Source organism: Xiphias gladius, chromosome 24, assembly GCF_016859285.1.
Source record: "Xiphias gladius isolate SHS-SW01 ecotype Sanya breed wild chromosome 24, ASM1685928v1, whole genome shotgun sequence".
NCBI lineage: Eukaryota > Metazoa > Chordata > Actinopteri > Istiophoriformes > Xiphiidae > Xiphias > Xiphias gladius.
Genome location: NC_053423.1, coordinates 1 through 22,365, shown reverse-complemented (window position 1 = coordinate 22,365; position 22,365 = coordinate 1). Strand labels below are relative to the sequence as shown.

Genomic DNA, 22,365 nt, shown 5'->3' with positions numbered 1-22,365 from the left:
TGAATGAATAATAATGAATATATATGGACCTAATAGCGATGATGCAAACTTTTATAACACTTTACTGTTAAAGATTTCCGCAATGTCATGCACATATGTCATGGCCGAAGATTTCAACTGCACCCTGGATGCTCAGAAAGACAGGTCTTCTGGAATTGGTAATATATAATAATGTAAGTGCAGCACAGGAAAAATAGTGCATTTTAGAATCTAAAATTAAAGTGATTAAGAGATATTTTTCAAAATGGGCACAATAGCTCAGAAATTGACAAGGAGTATTTATGGCCTAGAACCCAATATAACAATTTTGCAGCCTACGAGACCAAGTTTGATGAGGATTAAATAGACGTATTATTATCAGGGAGAGAAACCTCAAAAATCAGGCTTATTTCTTAGTAAACCAAACTGAAAGGGTACTGACGGAAATACAAGTTGCATGATGAAATACTCACTAACAGCAATACGCAGTTAGTGAGTTACCCAACATGAGTATGTGTCCGACTAATGCTATAATCCACATCATCGCCATACAAGATAGTAAATAAAGTGTAGTGGCTGCTAGAATGTAGCTTAGGTCTGTTGGTAAAGCGTTAAGTTGCAAATTCTTGCTGATGTCTGGTAGTAATGTACTGTCTAGACTGCAAGTATTTGGATAGTTAGTATGTAGTATGAGGAGTAAGGGGTGACTGGCCCACTGGCAATTATTAATGATTTCACTCTTGATGGAAACAATAGGACGAATGCAGAGGTGTATAGGAGCATTCTGTGCTCAGATCAAGTCTGATGCATCAAAACCCATTGGAACGACGTGATCATTCAGCAGGACAATGATACTAAACATAAAGCCAAAACAACCAAAGTGCTTTTCAAGGTGAAGTGATGGAATATCCTCGACTGGCCGAGTCAAAATCAGTCCAACTGAGCGGCATTCCACCTACTAATGACCCGACTTAAGGCAGAGCGACCCCACAACAAGCAACAGCTGAAGGAGTCTGCAGTGAAGCTCTGGGAGAGCGTCACTGGGGAAGATACAAAGTGTCTGCTCATGTCTGCTGGTCAGAGACTTCAGGCAGTCACGGACTGCAAAGGATTTTACACAGAATATTAAATATAATGATTTTGTTTGACTTCATGCGTATTTGTCCAATTACTCTTGAACCCCTAACCTTTGGGCACTTTGATTATCTGGTTACATGTTGATCAGCATTCATACAAGACTGGCTGCCTTCCCAATAAAATGAGAACAGCCTTAATTGTCCTACCTCAAAATCCACGTAAAACTAATACAAAATATGCGTCCTATAAGTGTCATTGACCAATACCAGAATTCTCTGTAAAATTGGCAAAGACGCTGGTGGGAAAAGATCAAAATGGGTTAATACATGGGAAACAAGTACTTCATAATGTGAAACATTATTTGACATAGTCAAAAGGAAGAACCAGAAAGCTTTTGATAGGGTCGATTGAAGTGTCCACATCTCCAGTTGTACTAGCACAGCTGTGAACTATACTGTTTTATTTTTCATCTGAAGGTTTATCATGGAACGATTTGGAATCATGTTGCATTCAATTAACATTACACTTACATGTATATCTTTGTTCAGCTGAGCAAAAATACACAGCCAACCCTATAGTGCTTAACATGATAAAGGTATGGTATGAATTATACTTTACATTTCTTTAAATATTTTCAAATAGGGAGCTTTATTTATTCTGCAAAAAATAAATAATTGGAAAAGCCTGCAATTTGATCTTTGGAAAAATGGCCAAAAAAAACTGCAGTTATAGAGGTTTAACATCAGTCATTTGATCGAAACCTCAGAGTCTAAACTGGAAGTTTGGAAAATTTCCATAATTTGGAATTTCCATTAAAGATTGGAGGGAAGCATGTGTTGAGGCTCAGATGCAATTACAACTAAGCTACAGCTGCTTCAGTACAACTGGATGATGCTGTCTACTGTAACTTCTGCTAAACTCAATAAATGTAATGAAATAATCCTTGATATTTGTTTTAAATATCGGCATTTTTTTCTAAAAAACAATATGAAGTAAAATAATAATAATTTTTTACATAAACATAGAGGGGCACAACTAATTGTTCCACATGTGTTTGTCCTGTTTTTTTTTCTGTGTGTTCCAGGTTACACATAGGTAAAGGTGTGCAGCTGGAGTGCCGTGGTGAGGGCGATGTGTGGATGCGCTGTATGAGTGACCACGCTGTGTTTGTACAGAGCTACTACCTCGACAGAGAGGCAGGCCGAGCACCAGGTGATGCTGTGCACAAGATCTACCCTGGAGCCTATATCAAGGTCACTGACATTTCTTTGCACACACACACACACACACAAATACACAGATTCTTCATTTTTAGACTATTTAACTATTTAACCATTTTATTTGTTTGAAAACACCAGTTGGCAGCATTTAGCTTATAGATGACCTTTAACAAAAAAAAATTCATTTTGAAATAAGTGATTATTAGGAGACTGCATGAAGTGCATCAACTGTTGTCAAGGGTTATTAAAGGATGAATGGTACTATATGCTTCAGATTGCCTGTCCAGCTGTTGTAATGCAAGCTACTTGTGTGTCGCTCAGGTGTTTGACCTGCGACAGTGCCACAGACAGATGCAGCAGCAGGCAGCAACAGCTCAGGCTGCAGCTGCTGCACAGGCAGCTGCTGTGGCAGGAAATATTCCTGGTCCAGGCAGCGTTGGAGGCATTGCACCTGCAGTTAGTAAGTGCTGTTGAGACTTTATTTGACATTAACAATACACGCTTGAAGCCACTTAAAATGCAAACTGTATGATGAAGTGTTCAAGGTTCAAGGTAGAGTTATTTTCATTCTATCCATATACACCGATCAGCCACAACATTAAAACGAGTAACTGCTTTTAATGTTTTTGCTGATGGTGTACAATCCTCGTACACAGGTGACGACATTACCGACTGATCCAACAAGCACCAGAAAAGACAGTAAAGCAGGAGGAAAGAGAACATAGCATAATACAGGTTCCACATAAAGATGTCTAATAATAGTGAGACTAAATGTAATAATAATAATAAAAATAATAATAATAATAATAATTTAAGCAATGGGTATTGAGCAGGATCATGGGGGCAGTAGGTGGTTTGCAGTCACAGATCCAGACTCTGCAGCTCCAGAGGTAGAGATACAGAGCTACTGAGCCCTCATAGCAATTATGCTTTACAAGCTGTAGCCAGTGATTTTCAGATGTTTTGGGCCCCAGATTTTGCCTTTCAGGCTACATCTAAAATGCCCTACCTTCTTGGTTGAGCTTGCTATGACTGAATATACCTTGTGAGGAAGCCTGCAGACACTACTCAGGGCTGAATAAAGTCCTCTAACTCCAAAGTAGCTGTTTTACTAAAAGAGGATAGACGAAACTGTAGTAAGAGACAGAAATACCTCTTTGTAGTAAAGATAGAAATAAAACATTATTTGAGTTTAAAGTTTCAGTGTTGACCTTGGTGGTATGGACGGCAGATAACGCAATCATCAAACAATTTACATACAACATCATAGTAGTTATTTTTAAACAACAGATCTTTATCAGGGAAATTCTAGGTGATTATTAAGTGCATTAGTGCATTATAAAGCAGCGATTTATGCGTCTTTTTTGGTATACTAACATTATCATGGTAAGCATGATAACCAATTTAGTTGTGATTTATTATTTGATAGATTATATAAATGTATATAAATGAAGAAGATAAGATTTATATTGTATATACTAGTTTTTCTATTTGCTGAAGACTTCATCGTGCTGTGTAATCAGAACACTTGACACTGCACATTTAGTCAAAGGCACAGTATCATTGATTTATACAAAAGAATTGGCAATACCAATAATGAGACGAGACCTCAATAGACAGCAACAAAAAACAAATGTTTTTGACATTTTTTTACATGTGAAATATCTGATATCATGTGTATTTATCAAATGTAAACTTGTTTGTTATCTCATGTAACTCGATGCTGTTCCACATCTACTAAATGGTTTGATGTTAGAAATGTACATGTGCTCTTTTTGATCATCTGTCAGTCAGTCAGTGACAGTGGGTGTCAGGATGAACTGCTCAGTGTGATTGACTTTGCTGTGACCATACGCACCACCACATATTGTCACGTGTGATTTCAGGCCTGTCTGCCGCAGCTGGGATCGGTGTGGATGACCTCAGGCGATTGTGTATCCTGCGACTCAGCTTTGTGAAGGGCTGGGGGCCTGACTACCCCCGGGCAAGCATCAAACACACCCCCTGCTGGGTGGAGGTCCACCTGCACCGTGCTCTGCAGCTTCTGGATGAGGTTTTGCACACTATGCCATTGGCAGACCCAGGACCTGCTAACTGAGGACCATGACCATATTCAAATTAAAATCTGGATTCTCTGAATGTGCACACACAGATACTCGTTTGGCTATTTTTGCTTGAGGACAAATATGCTATCTAATTGATATACAAAGTAAATAAATCAGAAACACACGGAAAACAGAAGTGACCAACAACACATTATGCTTGTAACAATCAGTGCACATATCACTAATGCTGTCTCACAGACATATACACATGCACACACACTGAAACCAAAAGGTCTGTAGCCACACAGACATAAAAGTGCTGATGTCTTTAGGATTTTTCTAATGCTTTACTCTATAATCTAAAGTCACACACAAGGGAGTTGGATCTCTGAAGGTAAAGAATTTGAATTTGTGTTTCACCAGTTTTTCTCTGTCCTAAAGACATTTGTATGTACTGTAGAAATCCAGGGATGTGTTGCAGAAATCCAGTTCCCCTATATGCATTTTGGATTTCTTCTCATTTTGGGAGTTTTCTGCAAATTCACTAATGGAATACACACAGACATGTACAATTCATGTTATCCAGACAGATAACTGCATACCTCTGGAAAAGAAAAATTCCGACTGAATCCAAACAGTGTTAGTGTTCTCTTTATGTCTTACCAACAAGTGATGTTGAAGTATGGATTAAGGAAGCCAGTGTTAAGTCATCCTGTGCTTGTAGCGCGCTCTTCACTATATGTTGATCTCAACTCAAACTGTTAGCCCTCTTCTAACAATCAGCCCAAACTATATTATTTTTGTAACAAAATCTAAAAAGCCAAAAACATTTAGCTTTAAAGTAGTGTTGTTGTTCTCTGCAAACAGTGCTACCCTGTATCGAACCAAATGGTTGGTGGAAATCACCAAAGCCAGAATACCTCATACCTACAGTGTAAAGTCACAGTTTTGTTCTCCGCCTAAACCACACACACTTTGTTCATCACTGACAGGATGAGATCAGGTCTGAAGTCAGTCTGTGAGGGTACTTGCTGTCATGTATACAGGCAGAACTGGATACACTAACTGATATTTGTTACTTAGTTATACTCTACAGTTTTTACAGCAGAATGGACTTGTGGAAGAGGCTTTCTTGTAATATCCACAGTATTAACATGTAATATCAGACTCCAGCCTGTGCATGTGACTGTTATCATCTCTTCTAGACGTGTAACTAGCAGTTGTTTTTTTTAAATTCTGGCTTGTTGTATCCAGTAGGTCTGTGTGTTTGGCCATGAGAGGAGAATAGGATTGAAAACAGTAGCCCCTTTTTAAACAGACATCCCACTATATTGCTGTTAAGAAGACCCCTCATTATGCCAGCTTTGCTTGTTTACACTGAACCAAACAAAGTTGGCATAATGCCGCCCCTGTGTGTGCTTTTAGATAGCATGCCGATGCGCTGGAGTCAGAAGCGTGACATGTAACAGCGTTGGACGGCTCTCACTTTTACACAGATGATGATCCGGCTCCACTGCCGGCTTAAAGGCAGAAGAGCAAGGCCCCCCCAATTCCGTGTTCCATGTTCCGTGTTCACCTTGAACAGGCTGTATGAAAGGGGCTAGAGACTGAAGCCTGCTCAGTCTGGACAGGGCTTGGGTTCCAGGAAAATGAAGAAGACAGAAGTTTTCTGTCTCCTCTAACTTTCTCTCTCGTCATTTGTTTTAAATGACAATATAGAGTATAGATTACACAGCAGAGCTGCTGTCATTAACCTGGATTTACGTGGATTTTGTCAGATGACTTTGTGATCATAAAATAGTGTCTTATGCTGCTATAAGGAGTCCTCCTAAATGGTAGCTAAAAGTTCCAAACAAAGACTTTTCCTCCTATAAGAGCTCTTTACAAATTAGTTTAAATTAGATTGGATAAGTAAATAGATAAATTAAAGCAAAAATTTAAACTAAATTAAAATTAAAAGTGGAATCAAACTAGATTAAATGAAAAATTCAGTTATATTTCACATGGTGATTATTTAATGTACACTTAATGAACTGTCAAACAAATGTAGGTTTGAAGGGCACATTACCTGGAGCCGCTGACTGAATGTGAGCAGGTTAGGAGCCTGGACTTCTGTCAGTCTGAGGAGCTACTCTTAGAAACTTGGTCTAAGATAGAAGGCTCTCCTGTGGCAGACACCAGACTTGACTAAATAAAAGGCTACTGTTTAATTGATGTCAAAAGGTCAAATCTTTAGGCAAATCCAAACTGTCCTATACTTGGAATATGGTCTGTTGATCTAGATCCAAAGGTGAAGAAAGGACTGGTGAGATGAGATGTGTAGTTAGACTCTGTCAGGAAACTGAGAAACATGTATCATCTGATTCAGCTGCTTTACAAAGATCAGCCATTAACATATGCATATTTGTGATTTGTGCCTTTTGTTGTCAATAGTAGATGCACCAACACTGGATTCTGAGACAGGCACAAGTTTGTCTTTCTACATATGAAGATTGATGTTGCACATTGTGGTTTGGTTTTCAGCTGTTCAGAATCTTTTGATGATATTCTGTGGTTCCCTCAGGTATCAGTGTAGCTCATCAAACCGGTTTATAGAGATGGCAATCTTAACTGAGTAGTATTGTTTATTGCCTTAGTCTTTTGTGAGTGTAAAATATGAATGAGTACGCTTGGCACTATCTTAATCTTAGCATGGACAACGCAAATAGATGTCATATTTATCTCTTCTCCTCTGCCCATATTCAGGGAAGTGTTCAAGTAGGTTTTCTCAGATAATGATTAAATTCATCATCATCATCATCAGATTATCCTGACCTCTCTGCAATCAAATCACTGTTTATCACATCACATCACCTCCATTATGTCTCCAGAAATGCTTTGCAGTCATTGCCCTTATGTTGCCACTGTCTGTCTGTGCATCACTATTGATTTACACAACTAATGCCAAGGGGCATCTTCATGTTGTCACAGCTGTTTTGCTGCTTGCCGCTTTAATCAGCTATTTGAAGTGATGGAGTTGGTACTATCCGGGCTGTTAGCAGGACAGCTTGTCGGGGTTCTCCCTGTGAGCTGCAGGGGTCCTGATCTTGCTGCTGTCTCAGGGCCTTCTCACATGTGGCCACTGAGGAGGGATTTTGGTCATTTTCTTTTTTTTCCTAATCATTTCCAAGGATGTTTCCTAGAAAGAAACCATTTTATTTCATATTAATTAAAGGGAAAATAGAACAGGCTTTATTTAAACCCAGATACACGTCCTTTATTCACTGATTATTGGACACTTTATTCCACAAATAGGTTGGATTGTTTGCTTGCCTGTAGACAGTTGACAGTTGTCCCAAAAAAGAGTATATTACAATGGCAATAGTTGGAATGGATGAATTGGAAGTGTACCAACTGAACATTGTTTCCATTTCCCCCATAATGAGTACCAAATGATATATTGTAGTTCTTTCCATACAACATCTTTGAAATCAGTAAGAAATTGCAGACTTGTTTAAGAGCATCCCAGATTTTCCGGCGCCATGTTCCGAACATTTAATTAAGCTGTTGTCAAAAACAAACACTCTCAGGTCCACCTCAAACCTGTGGTCTGAAGTTGGCCTCTGTTAAGTCTGCACTAAACGCAAAACCCAAGTACTCAGTACATGGGTTGATGAGTATGATTGGCTTTCACATCAGTGGTTTGACAGTATGAGTACGGTCAGCCATGCAGCAGTATAAAAACATGTAATAAAACAGTTCGAACAGGCCCCCACCTTGTGTGACTGTGTTGCTGCATTATGACATGCCGCTCCCCCATGCAGGACTAATTTAATAACAGCAAGTGTCGTCTTTGTAAACACAAAGGACACTTCTCCTTGTAAAAGTTTATTTTTTTCTTTACAACAATAACACACCTGTGTGTACAGTGGATGTGTCTATTTATCATGAATAAAACCAAACCTGCAGTACCCCCCTGTCAAATCCTTACTCAACACAACCTCGTCCAGACTCTATATTGGATTTTGCTCTGAAGGACGTTTGACAAAGGAATTTTAACTCAAGGTTCACTGGATGGCTTTTTGGCTTTCAGCTATATCTCTTGGTCTTCATCAGTGGATTGAGATTGCTCAGGCAGACATAGTTAGGATGTAGTAATAATCACCAGTAAGAATAGCAAATTCTATTCACTGACGAAGACTGTGGGAGGGGGTTGAAAGCTCTGAAAAAGTTTGTAAGTGGAGCTACTGAGTACACATTATTACTGTCATCCCACCATTCCCAAAGTCAAGACTGAACTGTAATGCTCAAACTCTGAAAGAACTTTGATTGTAGTGGTGTATCTGATCACAGAAATAATGATCATAACAATAACAGGAACAACAGCTGTATTCATCACAATGACTTGAAGACATAAATCTGCGCTCAGCAGGAGTGTGCTGTGTTGTAGGTTCGTCGTGGCCCACAGCCACACGGCCTCGCCATTGACTGTAAAGGTCTGATCAAGTCTTTTTCTTGCACATGTTGCAAAAAGCAGGAGTATGTCAGGGTGTATTCAAAAATGAAAAATCCTGTTTAACACATTGGAAAAAGTAACAATGGAACTACAATTTTCAAAATAGGTTTGGATTAAATATTCGAATATTTAATTTATTTATTTTTATATCTTGCAATGGGAATTAGTAGGACAAAATGTGAAACAATTCTGGATAAAATCTGATTTCATCCCATACCAAACCACTGATGCATTTATCATTCTGGTCTGTTCTTAATGTGAGACACACAGAAAAACATACACATGATCCCATCCATAAAACATTAAACAGGTTTATTCTGACACTTAAACAATATTGAAAATATGTAGTAAAGAATTTAATTTGGCTACATTAGGATATTGTCATTTTTATTTTGTAGTTATTTTATTGTAAAGATGTGCTGCTCTTGTAATGTTGACTGGATAATAAAGTGAAAATTAACAAATGGCACTGTCATATTGATACACACTTTGTTGATGCTACTTATTATGTCATGTCAGAGAATCCTGTCAAACAGCCTTGATATGCTTCACTGACTGTCTACATGAACTGAGGAAAGCAATTACGTGGGAGGTCATCGCACATTTTACAATCCTGTTTTTGTCCTCTGGGTTTAGCCACGTGTTATTTGATCTGCAAGAATGATATATATGTATAATAAATTCACCATTATATAATTACATATGGATAGTATATAAATACCATTATAGATGATATATCATTCACATGGGTTCAGTTTTTTATCGTTTGGGTTTTTTTTAATTAAGTACAAACAAAAAACAAAACATCGGACTTCTCACCTCCGAACCCTGACACAAACAAACACATAGTAATGTGTGTCAGTATGACTGGAGAGGACCTGGAGAGGAAGGAATTAAACACTTACCTTGTACTTATCACTCATTATGAAAAAAGATGACTTATTACATTACAAACATTTAACCGAACCATGAAAGTAGATACAGGTCATAGATTTACAGTGAGGGTATTTTTCTGTAAAGTAATACAAACAATGCTTGTCTTACACATCCAGCGGATCTTATAGCAGCCCATTGCTCTAAATACATTCTGTAAGTCTTCATCAATGAAAGCTTTGCTGATAAAATGTAGTTAATCAGTGTGTGATAGTGGATCAAAGCTGAGTAGAGTTTCTACAGTTACAGACAAGAGGAGATATGAAGACATTAGGCTTATCCTCACAAGCAGGCCATAGTCAACACACACACAGTCCCTCGCACACAGAGACACGCACTGCTAACTCCAAGTCTTCAAGTCCCAGCTTGATAGCACCAACCACAAACCATTCTACATAAAGTAAAGTTCAATAAATAAAAGCAAAATATATACAGAGATATACGAAAATGAGAAAAAGAGAAACAGACGACATCAGTTTTCTGTGAACACCAGACCAAAACCAATCAGCATCCACTGAGAGGTCAAAGGTCATCGACCAGGAGTTGGAAAAAACTAATAAGTGGACCTTTGAGTTGAGATGATTTTTGCCATACATAGTGTTCCTAAGGGTCAGAATCAATTTCCATGCTCCAATACAAAGCTGCCTGGTTGTAAGAGAACATCTTCATGTTATCCTGACCTGCAGTGAGCCAATGGAGACTTTCCCCCAAACATGTGATATCCAGTGTTAAAGAGCTGTCTGATACACACATCACATGCACAATATGATCCCAGTGCAGTTCGTAGCTGTTCTGTTTACCCTCAGTTCATGAGGGGGAGTACTGAAGATGGCAGTCAGATGGTGAGGCTGAATGTGATGTTTGGAAGACTGAGTATCAAACTGTGTCAAGGAAAGACATAAGCAGAACCTGAAGAGGTGAGTCAGGGGCACTGATAGACTTGAAGTGTAAATCCAGCCTGATTTAGGATGTCAGCATTCAAGATCATATAATGAAGAAGACACAAATGTTCTTAGGTCAACAGAAGTCACTGGCTGAAAGAGAAAACCAACACACAGCCTAAAACACAAGCTACAGTCACCACCACTTTAACCTGTTATGGGACCATGGGACAAGGATGTACAGATGGGGCCCTTATTTCTCCCCTCCAGTAAGTGGCAGTAATGCGCCTAAAAGGTGTCTCAAGTTTGCAGCTGCCAATTAATATATAAACGACGAAGATGTAGCTGATGAACTGGCAATAAGAGCATTAAAACAAAGAGATAGAGCTATCTTAAAAATTATGTTTGGTAGAAGTTAAGCAGAATAGATACTGTGGAATAATATATATTTTGTGGGATAACAGAATGATAAAGATAGGTGTTACTATAGAGTCCAAAAATCTGTTTGAGTTAGAAAGTATAGATGCAGGTGTCCATAGCAAGATTTCATCTTTTCAAGGCTAAGGTAAGGACATGATGCAACACTTTCAGTCATGAACGAGAAAGAAAGTGAATAATGTGAGGTTTGTAACTGTACAGAGTGTTGAGTACAAAGGCATTGGAGTATTAAGGGGCTTTTGGAGTTGGGGAAGTACAAAGAAGGCTTTAGTTCACGATCTTCGGGAAACAGCTCATAAAGTCAGGATGCTACAGGCTTTGCAGGCTTGTTTGAACATGTGAACACTATTTTACATGAAAGGTACAGACATCATGTGCACACGGTATATTTATGCATGGATCTAAAAACCCTGATGATGGTAAAACAAGTTGTGTGGTTTATGTTGCAGGGTTGTAGCGGTGCTTTCAGTTGAAAGGATGGAAAGGCCATTTACTTGACAGTGGACAGAGGAAATCAAAGCCTTGCTAATCTTAATATACTTGGGCTGTAGTGCAGCCCTGGCCTATGTCAGACATACTTCTTCAAGATGTAGACAGGATATTTTTCATGAAACATCCCAATCTTTATACAGAAATATTTGGTTAGGAATCGATGCTGGCTTTTTAGGGCTGTTGGCTCATGTAGGCATTCAAGGGAATGAAACAGTAGATCAAGTTGCAAAAAAAGAAGAAAAAAAAAGAATTAAAATCAAATCAAGTAGAACTGATAATTCCAATAAGTAAAGTAAAGCAGAAACCAAATATTTCAGACGTTATGGGATGGAAATATTACAGGGAGTCATTTGTATCAGAGTGATAAGGTCAGACTGGGACATACTGAACTTTTTTCTTCCTGACACCTCATGGGAAAGCATCCAGGTGGAAAAGGATGCCTGCTATCAAGCAAAGACTGTGGATCGTGTCATCTTTGTCGGTCTTAAATATGCAAATTAAAGACAGTCATTAAGGAACGAACTTGAACAGAAAGGGAAGCAGAGGAGGATTTTGCACACACTGTTCGTGTACAGCAGGTGGCGACATGCACCTTTCACGCTGGTTTGTTGGACCGCAATTAAACGATGAGGAAAAGGAGAATGAGGCGGAGGGATGCGGATATCCGAGAGACTACAGAGATGGTGGATCTATTTTGGGATTGTAGGTGTCCTCAGAACACTAGTTTTAGCGACATCAGCTCCAGCAAAGCTACATCCAGCTGCTAACTAGCATCAACAGGCAGCAGGTCAACAGCTAGTTAACGTCAACTATCGAGCAGCCGTCACAGGCCAACAACAAGGAGTCAGTATGGACTCGTGGGTCCGCTTTGCCGCCCAGAGCCAGGCCAAGGAGCGGGTCATTAGGTAATGGTACAGACTTCATGCATCCGATAGACCGGGACACTGAGGTGGTCTGGTGAGCTGAGCTCCGTGGGACTAGAACTGGGACTGGTTCAACAGTCCCAGTGTCCACTTTAAGCAGAGACGTACTTTGCTTTAACTAAATCATTCAGAGGTTAAAGGGCCCGTGTTGCACCTCGGTTACCATCGAAACTGGTCCCTCAGACTCACCGGGGCCCCCTTCTTTACACGTGAATAACTTGTCCAGATCACATTGGTGATGATTGACCTCAGTCTGGATACTTCAAGCCTGTTGTAATATTATCATGTCCCTAAACCCAAACCTGTACCGGTGCAGCTTACTGACTGTTAGTTGGATCAGGACCGAGTGGTTTTAGGATGAACCATATACACAAAGTCATTTTCCGACACAGATGTAATGACAGTGTTGAAGTTGATGTCACTCAGGTTTCAGACGAGAATCCTGATGATTTGCTGATGTTATTATCACTGTTTAATTTCCATAATGAAGAGTTAACTTGTGTGTTCTATACCTGTAAAAATACACAACCAAATACAGTTTGCGCACTAAACAAACACGCAAACAAAAAAAGAGAGGAACATAGCTCAAAGATTCAGACTGTTCAAGACTCACTCTGCTGAAAAAATAGTTCAAAAGTGTGTGTGTGTGTGTCCATCAGAGAGAAGCTCGTGAAACACTCACCAGCATCTCTGTGGTCTGAACACCCTCACTGCTGGCATCTGATGTTTAACACTAAGTTAAGTGTGTGGAACATGTCACAGCAGTAACATACAGGAACATAAACTGAGACTCACATCCATGAGTCTCTTGCCGCAGTGCACACTTGGGAGGCTTCTCAACACACCTACCTCTCTTACCTCGAGTCACACGATCAGCACTTAGCCAGTAATATGATGGTTTCAATTTTTTGAGGCATAAACTGATGTAAACATTTGGGAGTTTTAAAAATCGAATACTGACACATCAGATGACTAATGTTTTTAAAAGAAACATGAGTTAAGCAACAATCTTGTTTTTTTTTGTCATTACTTTTTAATTGTCTGTTGGACGCCGCCTGTCAGTGCTCTCTGGTGGACAAACTCTGTAATGGAGACACCGGTTCTAAATTCCTTTGTATGCTGTTTGTGTCCGTCTGTTTCTGCTTTTCCCTATGAGTCTACTTCCTTGAGACTTCTCCTCTGCTCAGCCTAATCACGGTGTGCATTGCTCACTCACAGGGCTGCTCAGTATGCCTGTACTCTGCTGGGCTACACCCTGCGAAAGGGCGGGGCTGCATCTGAACTCCACAAAACCATCAGTCAGCTGGAAGCACACATGAGCCTGACGAGGAAGTGTGAGTGAAGCAGCCACTTTGAGTTGTTTCCAAACACCAAAGCTGAAGGAGTGTGACTGGAGTGTATTTGTGTCCCACAGTGCTGCGTCTAGGAAACTCTATGGAGGCACTGGAGGCTGCCAAGAGGGCCATACACCTTTCTGACAGTGTGCTGAGGCTCTGCCTTACCATCAGCCACCTTAACAGAGCCATGTACTTTGCCTGTGACAATGTCCTGTGGGCTGGAAAAGCAGGCCTCATCTCTAAACTGGATCAGCACAAATGGAGTCAGAGATCTTTCAGGTGAGCGAGGTTCTCCTTTTTGTTTCCTGGCTGCGTGAACCTTGTAATGACAAATGTAGAACTTTTTGTACATAGAAATCTGAACGCTGAGTTTAATGCGGGCTCAACAAAAAGATGTATAATAATAATGACGACTAAATATTGTAATAATAATAACAGTAATAATAATAATAACTTTCATGTAGAACACAGTGAGTCAGACCCACAGTTGCACTTTAGCCCTCTAAGCTCCAGATTAAACATGTGTTCACCACAATGTCTTGGTTGATCCTTTGTTAACAACCAAGTGATTGTACCGTCAAGCCAGAATTCAGCTCATACCAACCATGTGGTTGAACTCTGCAGGTACTACCTCTTTGCACTGATCCTCAACCTGACTCGAGACGTGTACGAGATCCGGCTCCTCATGGAGTGTGAAGCACGTTACAGAGCTGCCAAATCCCCACCCTCACCCTACCCCAGCACCACCCTGTCCTCCCCCACCGCCCCGGCTGATGTGGCCTTGCCTTTCATTTCGGTGAGGGTCCGCAGGCAGCTCCACCTGCTTGTTACGGTTCTGTACAGCAACCCACCGCTGCTCTTGGACCTGCTGAAGAACAGCTGTGACATCTTCATCCCTCTGGACCGGCTGGGGATGTACCCTACTGGGCCAGGCTTTGTTGGGGCCTGTGGCCTGGCCTCCTCTGTCCTCTCCATCCTCACCATGATCCACCCCTGGCTCAAATTAAAGCCATGAACTCAGAGACACCGTGGAGAAGTCCACCTGAAGAGCCACAAGGAGGACTGAGATCGCAAACTAATGGGGTAAACACACTGATTGTTCTGTGAAGACAGCAGCATTCTGGAATAGTAGCAGGACATCCAGATCCTTCAGTTAAGATCAAAATAAGTGACAGGTTGTATCCATGAGGACTACTGACACCCTGAGGAGTTTCTTTTCCTCTGCATTGCACACTGCTTACACTGCTTAACATAGCACAGCTCCGCACTGACCTGCACATCTGAACTGATCTCTAGAAGCTCTGCTTCACAGAGCCCACTGTTGTCCTCTTTGTCTCCCAATCACATAACGTTAGCCCTCATCCTCGACTATCATTCTACACATCAGTCCTGCCTCGATATCTCCCAGTACTGAGATTTCAGTCACTGAGCAGCTCATACAGTTCTGTACAGGAGGAAAGCTGAAAACTACAGACTCTCCAGATGGTAAGAAAGTCTTAATAGTTTTATTAAGTTCAACAAATAGATGCAGACTGAACAGCTGCTGTCTGACGGCGGCACACCATTCGTGTGATCATACCTCTGCTCGTCTGCCCTTCGATAGGCTCACATTAGATAAGACTCCTTCTCTTGATGTTTGACTTTCAATCGAAATGACAACCATAACATTGCTCGGTCTACGTGAATCATGTTTTTGTTCATATCGAGCAGCCTGACATCACCATTTAAACCCAGTGAGTTAGTATTTTCAACACTCATGTGCTCAAACAATGGAATCATTGTTTGAGCCTGCAATGACTCAGGCATCAGAGTCCCGTGAGACAGGCCCAGGAACATGATGTATTTCAGCGAAGGAGAAACTCAACGACTAAAGCGCTGCTGCACCCATCTGTTGGGGGTTGTAAGGTGTGTTACCACCCAGCTGACATAGTTGCACTGATATCAGCTTTTTCATGTGGCACCACCCTCTAACGCAATTTGTGCAGCAGCAGTCTCTGAGGGTGAACAGGGTTTTTTCCTCACTGAAGGCTGATTGTTACTGACAGGATGCACCTTGTTGAGTAGGTCTCTCTCTCTAGGTTACTTGAGAGCTGAAGGCTGGTATAAGGATGCAACATGACCATCATGATGTGAATCTTTTAACTTCTTCATAAAACAGATTTGATTGAAAGTGTATTCCTAGTCATTAGCATACCTTAGGCGAAGAACTAATGGCAAATAAATGTCCAAATAATTATATGTAGGGGTGAGGAGACTCTCACAGGACCGCTGCACCATGCAAGTAGTTGGTCATAACTCATGGAGGGAGCCAAAGACACTATGGAGTGTTTTTCAATAGGCTGTTCAAATCTTGTAGCCTAAAAAGGCAACCAGTAGAGAGACAAATCACCAGCTGTTCTTTTGACAGTCATTTTATAGCAAACTAAGCAAATTATTAGCTCACAAATCCAGTGGTGGCCAGCTGTTGCACTCTTGAAACTCTTCCATAACCAGCGGTCCTGCTGCAAAGTCAGAGGCTTGAGAATAAGGTGAAGAATCGCATTTGTCTTAAGAATTCTGTCACTCAATTGGGCCAAACCTTTCCACTCTGCCTGGGCCCTTCTCACATCAGAGTGACCCCAGGTGGTGTACCCAAGTCCTTCCTCCTTTTTTTTTTTTTTTAAGTTTCTTTGCTAAGTGAGTGTCATGTGAGAAGAGGACACCTGTAAAAATGGTGGACTTGATCATTTGAAAAAGAAAGTTACTGTTTTTCAGGTACAGAGCTATTGATAGATAAGAAGGATGTATATCTAATTAGAGCAAATGCAGATTTTGTAATCTAGAATGTAAACTTTCATCACAGTCACTGCCTGTATTTTTGTTACCATTCTGACTGGAATGAATGATCTACTGCTAGTTTTCATCTGTAAATAAAACATCCAGACAGGACATTTTCCTTAATGAGCAAAACCATTCCTGTCAACCATATCACCTCGACCCAAATATGTCGCAAACAGGATCAGTATGAAGTTACACCTGTCTACATTTGTGTTCTCAAATCCAAGCTGTTCATTTTCCACCTGTGTGATTTGGTTGATGAGGTATACTGCTGTCTGCAATAAAGAGCATGTGTGTGGCTTAGCTTTACGCTGGTCTTTTTGATCTCCTTGCAGCTCTCCTTCTGCATTTTCTGCTCTCATTTTAGCACAAATAACAACACTCAAGCTAAATTTAAAAAAAAGCTTTACTGTTAACACAGGGAAAGTAACAACATGACGATAAAAACTGAGGCCAGTCCTTCTTCTGAGCACATCAGGGTTCCGGTGGCTATCATGTGGTCCAATTCCTGCTGGTGTTTCTGTCCAGGAAGGACTTCTTCAATAACTACCAACATTCACTGTGGAAAGAGAGCAGTGTGTTGTGTTATGACACTACATTTCAAAATGAGAATATGAACTTATGATGGTAAGCTTACAACGACCACTGTGTTGTGGTGGCTGGTCTCCAAACAAAACTATCTGCATTTGTAAATATCATTAGGATAAACTGCTCTTTAAAGAGAATTTAAAAAAATTCAGGTTCAGTGTGTGTTTCTTCAGTTGAAATCCAGGTTTTAAATCGATAAGCTGTCCACACAACTACTCCCACTCATAATATGAGAACAACTATAGTAATTTCTCCTCAATGTGTGCGTAGCTGTTTAGGACAGTGGCAAACTGACCACTCTAATGGAGCTCACTCACCTTTGACACACGGTTACTGTCAGAACAAATACATTTTCGAAGATTAATGCTTGGCAGAAAACACACACACCCTTGAGCTGTTAATTAAAGTAGACGTAATGGAAAATATGTGAAATGTGAATTACTGAATGTGTGTGTTGTTGGTGGTAAAATGTGGAGACACTCCAACCTGAACTCATCACTCCTGGGTCTCCATGCTCTCGTCCTCTCCATCTCCTCCCTCCTCCAGAGCTTCATCTTCCTCCTCCTTCCTCTCTGGAGGTTTCTCATACGCCTTCTCTGAGGGGGTGACGATCACACCGTCCCATGTAGACATTTCTGTTGCCAGGTCTGCAACAACAGATTATTATTAAGGGGGCTGCTGGTTGATGTTTGTGACGCTCACTGTTGATGTCTCACTACCTGTAGAACTGACTGTGTGTAGTCTGTATTAGTGTTATCCCTGCTACTAGCTGTTGTTTCTTCCTGGAAGATGTGTCACATTAGCCGACAGATGTCTATGTAAGGTGGCGTGTGGGAAAATTTTTTGTAAATGTGAGGATAAGAGTTGCATGCACACTCACCAGTAAAAAGCATTTTTAATGATTTCCTGAAAGTTGCTTTATTTCTAAATGCAGGTAGTGCCCATGTATAAACCGGCAGTGAGTGTTCTAAGCCTAAACAGGAAACCCGTCCTTTGTGACTCATAGTGAAGAATGAGATGATCTTACAGCTGGCATCTCCCTCCAGGCCAAGTATCTTCCTGTAACCTCCATGAGAGAGCACCCTCACCAGTGTCTGAGCTGTGAAACACACCGTGTCCTGCACAAACAACATTGTCACACTGTCATCAGGTTCAGTATTTTATAATTCAGATATCTGGTGTGATCCATGCAGGGTTTTTTGGGGACATATCTGTCCAGATGTGAGATAGCTAGAAGGTGTGCTATGCCTCCTACATCACTGCAAACAACAGCAAAGAGGAGTTACAGACACACATCTTATAATGGGACAATAATCCAGTTCCCTGTATCACATGCAGTAAAGGAGCAGGATCAGATTTACCTGCTGCTCCAGAGTCATGACTGTGTGCACTCTGAAGTTTCCACTCTCACAGGGGTCAGTGATGCCCACAGAGCCAGGTAGAAAGAGACCAGCAGCCAGCATCTGCAGGCAGCGCCTTCAAAACATGAGTCCAACACGATGCTTTGAGACAGTGCCCCACCTTTAGCGACTGTAAAGAAATTAAATTTGAGGGTGAGAGGGAACCAACCTGTAGGCCACGTTCAGGGACAGGGGCTGCCTGGATGGGTTATTCATCACTGCAGAGTGGCCCTGGAACACAACAGACACCACTCACTGATGGACCACGTGTAACCAATTTACCATTCAAAGCTTGAAATGTACATAGTCACACGCTTTCGTTTTTTTCTCTGGCCATTTGTCTGGTCAAATGTCAAGACTAAGAGACTTGTGGTCTTACCAGCAAGTCCAGGATCCAGGGAGTGAGGGGTTCAAAACCAGGGAAGCGCAGCCTCAGGTCCTTCAGCAGGCGGATCAGAACTTTGACCCTGAAGATTACATCAAATAATGTAATAAGTTCTGACGAGTGTAGTGTGTGGTCGTGTCTATGCGTGAGTCAGCAAGACACCGGGGCACGGCCAAGGAGGTGGAGTTGCAGCCATTTTTAACTCAAGCCTAATAATCAACTAGGGTTTTAGAATGAGTTATAATTGAGTTAAGGTTTACTTAACTGATTTCAATATTCAAGTGGACGTTGATAATGATAGCCTTAGAACTGCGTCTATCTCATTATTACACTCAATTGGCTTCGCTCAGAGTGTAAATGAACCCATTCACTGTTTTAACCACACCCTGGACCTCGTTCTGACTTATGGCATCGAAATTGAACATTTAATAGTCTTTCCACAGATTCCTCTTTTATTGGACCATTGTTTGGTAAATTTTGAATTCCTATTGCTGGACTACACACCATTAGGCAAAAATGTCTTTTCTAGATGTCTATCTGATAGTGCTGTAGCTAAATTTAAGGAACTGATACCATCAGCACTTAATTCACTGCCATGTTACAATATAACAGAGGACTCCTATACTAACTTTAGTCCTTCCCAAATTTACCATCTTGTTGATAGTGCTGCAGGATCAATAACAATGACACTCGACTCTATTGCCCCTAAAAAAGAAAATAATAAAACAAAGGAGGTTAGCCCCATGGCTTGACTCCCAAATCTGTATATTAAAACAAACTACGCGAAAACTTGATATGTCGTTCTACCAAACTGGAAGAATCCCACTAAGCCTGGCATGATAGTCTTAAAACATATAGGAAGGCCCTCTGTAATGCCAGAGCAGCCTATTACTCATCTCTAATACAGGAAAATAAGAACAACCCTAGGTTTCGTTTCAGCACTGTAGCCAGGCTGACAGAGTCATAGCTCCATTGATTCATGTATTCCACCTAGTGCCCCCATGATCCTGCTCATTACCCACTGCCTCATTTATTATGATTGTCATTACTATTATTATATTTAGTTTTATTAGTATTATTATTCACCCAATTATTATAATTACTAGTTTTATTATTAGTCTCATTGTTGTACCTTTACAGTGCTATGTTCTCTTTCCCCCCTCCTGCCCCCGTCTCTCTGTAAATAAAACTATAAAGAGTACGGTCTAGACCTGCTCTATATGAAAAGTGCCCTGAGATAACTTCTGTTATCATTTGGCACTATATAAATAAAACTGAAATTGAAATTGAACTGAAATTGCTCACGTTGACTGAGAAGCGTTCTCCTCAAACCAGCGGGCGTGACGGATGGCTGCGAGGGCACTCTGCAGTACCTTGATGTCCACTGAAGAAAAAACAAATTTATGATGATATGGGGAAAAAACAAAACAAAACCTCTTTTTTTTCTAATCTAACTTTGTGGTTCATAGTCGACACCTCAACCCCTAGACTCCCAGGGCTTCCCATGAACTGTGTGTTATTTGTTTCCACAGGTCGAATCATAAATAGTAGGTACAATACAGTATGAGAAATACTGCAGTGGGAAGTTTCAAATTCACAGATAAAACCCTGAAATGTAGGCCTAGACTGCCTGGGGACTTCCCATGATGCACCGAGCTCTCCTCTCCATCTCCATCTGTACGCATTCATATCAGTGCAATGCTTGTCACTAACATGACTTCTCTCTCCCGTAGTTTTGTGCTTTCTAATCTCTCTCCTCTCTGCTCCTGTCATGTTCTGCAGGTATTTCTGCCCCTGGTGCTGCAGAGTCTGGATCTTTGACTGCAAACCACCATTTAGTGTTAGTGTTATTATTAGTATTATTATTTTAATTATAGTGCATCTTTATGTGGAACCTACATTATGCTATTTTCTCTTTCTTCCTGTTCTCACTCATTTGGCAAGTTAGCATATTACACTTATTAATTTCATTTATTGTTGCTGTATACTCAATTTTAAACATATTTTGAAACTTTTACAACATTTCATTTCCAGAATCTGAACAATCTGTAAATCCATTTTGGCAGCATTTGAACAAATTCTGTAGGAGTTTTTGGAGTTAATTACTTATTCATTTCTTGAAAAATAAGACTGTTAGACTCTATAATTGACTGTTGGTTAAAGTGCAGCAAAGTTTTTTTTCAAAATTTGCCAGATGTTTTGGAAAAAGACTCAACTCTCCAGGACCTTTTGGTTATTTTTGAACAAATTAATTTTTTACTAGTTTTTCTAAAACTTGTGATCTTTGATTCTAACCTCTGCACACATTTACTCATAACCAAATTTCAGGTGCTGACTTTTGTGTGCTTGCTCTAGTCCTTTCATGTGTGAAATTTGATTAAGATTCAATCAAATTTGTAGGCTTTGTAAACCTTTTGAAGTTTTTCAATGGTGGCAAATTGCATGGGTGGAAATAGCTTTGGCCTACACCCAATGATGCATAATCATCCAAAGAATCCTGACACAAAAGAAAAGCTGTTATTATCACCTGCAGGTACTGAACAAGTTATTGACCAAGATTTAAAAGCAGCTGATACAGGGCCACCGCGAGGTCTTTTGATGGTTTTTGTTAACTGAGTAGCAGGTTAGGTTCTAATGTATCTGACAAGTTTGGCTGCTGTAGGTGTTGCAGTTTCTAAGCTCAAAATACTTTTAGCGCAGAAAAATAAATAAATAAATAAAATAAAATAAAAATAATCTGAGCAATTCCAAGATGTTTCCAGCACCTTGGTTAGTAGTAAGACACTGATGCATTGAATGCAACCTGCAGCACTGGTGGGTTAGACTATCCCATTGTTTCCCATTTAAATAGAACATGATGGTCCAAAATTGAAGCGGGCATACAAAAACAGAAGCAGACACGCATCTTCTGCATGCTGAGTGTATGTTTGTGTTTGCGTGTGTGTGGTGGACAAAGTGTGTAAGCTCATACAGTGCAGCTCAGGGTCCAGCTTGCGCAGGTTGGGCGGGACAGTGGTGATGAGAATCTTGACAGTTGCATCAGCTGAACTGATCTCAAAGCCCGTCTCATTGGTCAGCATGGACAGCACTGAAACCAGAAGATACACAGTCAGTTGCCTATAAGATAAACAACACATCACCATTGTAACATTGCCAATTGACGATGGGCTTCATTATGATCTATAATCAATTAATCACTCAAAGCTTGAGAAATACAAAGTGCATGTTTACAAACAATTGGCTTGGGCTATTTTCACAGTACATCCTGCAACCAATCTAGGCCACTGGTTAAATTAAATAAACAAGTACACTGTTTGAATCCTGAATTAAATGAAACAATGTAAATCAAAGTTGC

At 40.5% G+C, this 22,365-nt stretch overlaps 3 protein-coding genes across 6 annotated transcripts in view; 2 read left to right on the top strand and 1 right to left on the bottom strand.

Moving 5' to 3' along the window:
* The window catches only part of smad10a (SMAD family member 10a), a 32,659-nt gene extending 24,337 nt beyond the window's left edge, over positions 1–8,322 (top strand). For all 4 annotated transcript variants that reach the window (XM_040122733.1, XM_040122734.1, XM_040122732.1 and 1 more), the window contains 3 exons: positions 2,141–2,309; positions 2,598–2,736; positions 4,163–8,322. In XM_040122733.1, coding sequence (XP_039978667.1) covers positions 2,141–2,309; positions 2,598–2,736; positions 4,163–4,374 — 520 coding nt within the window. In that variant the 3' untranslated portion in view covers positions 4,375–8,322. The remainder of the gene's footprint in view (positions 1–2,140; positions 2,310–2,597; positions 2,737–4,162) is intronic.
* Positions 8,323–12,202: 3,880 nt separating this feature from the next.
* pex11b (peroxisomal biogenesis factor 11 beta) lies at positions 12,203–16,944 on the top strand. Its single transcript, XM_040122736.1, has 4 exons — positions 12,203–12,465; positions 13,702–13,817; positions 13,898–14,099; positions 14,445–16,944. Exons 1-4 carry the CDS (start codon positions 12,410–12,412, stop codon positions 14,833–14,835), a joined length of 765 nt encoding a protein of 254 aa, XP_039978670.1. The 5' UTR covers positions 12,203–12,409; the 3' UTR covers positions 14,836–16,944.
* Positions 16,945–17,025: 81 nt separating this feature from the next.
* On the bottom strand, positions 17,026–22,098 carry ilf2 (interleukin enhancer binding factor 2; the record flags this gene model as incomplete). Its single annotated transcript, XM_040121299.1, has 8 exons — positions 17,026–17,196; positions 17,712–17,872; positions 18,253–18,343; positions 18,587–18,701; positions 18,795–18,856; positions 19,005–19,092; positions 20,316–20,394; positions 21,982–22,098. Coding segments are annotated over 7 exons (704 nt in total), but the record flags the coding sequence as incomplete, so codon positions are not given.
* Positions 22,099–22,365: the final 267 nt, after the last annotated feature.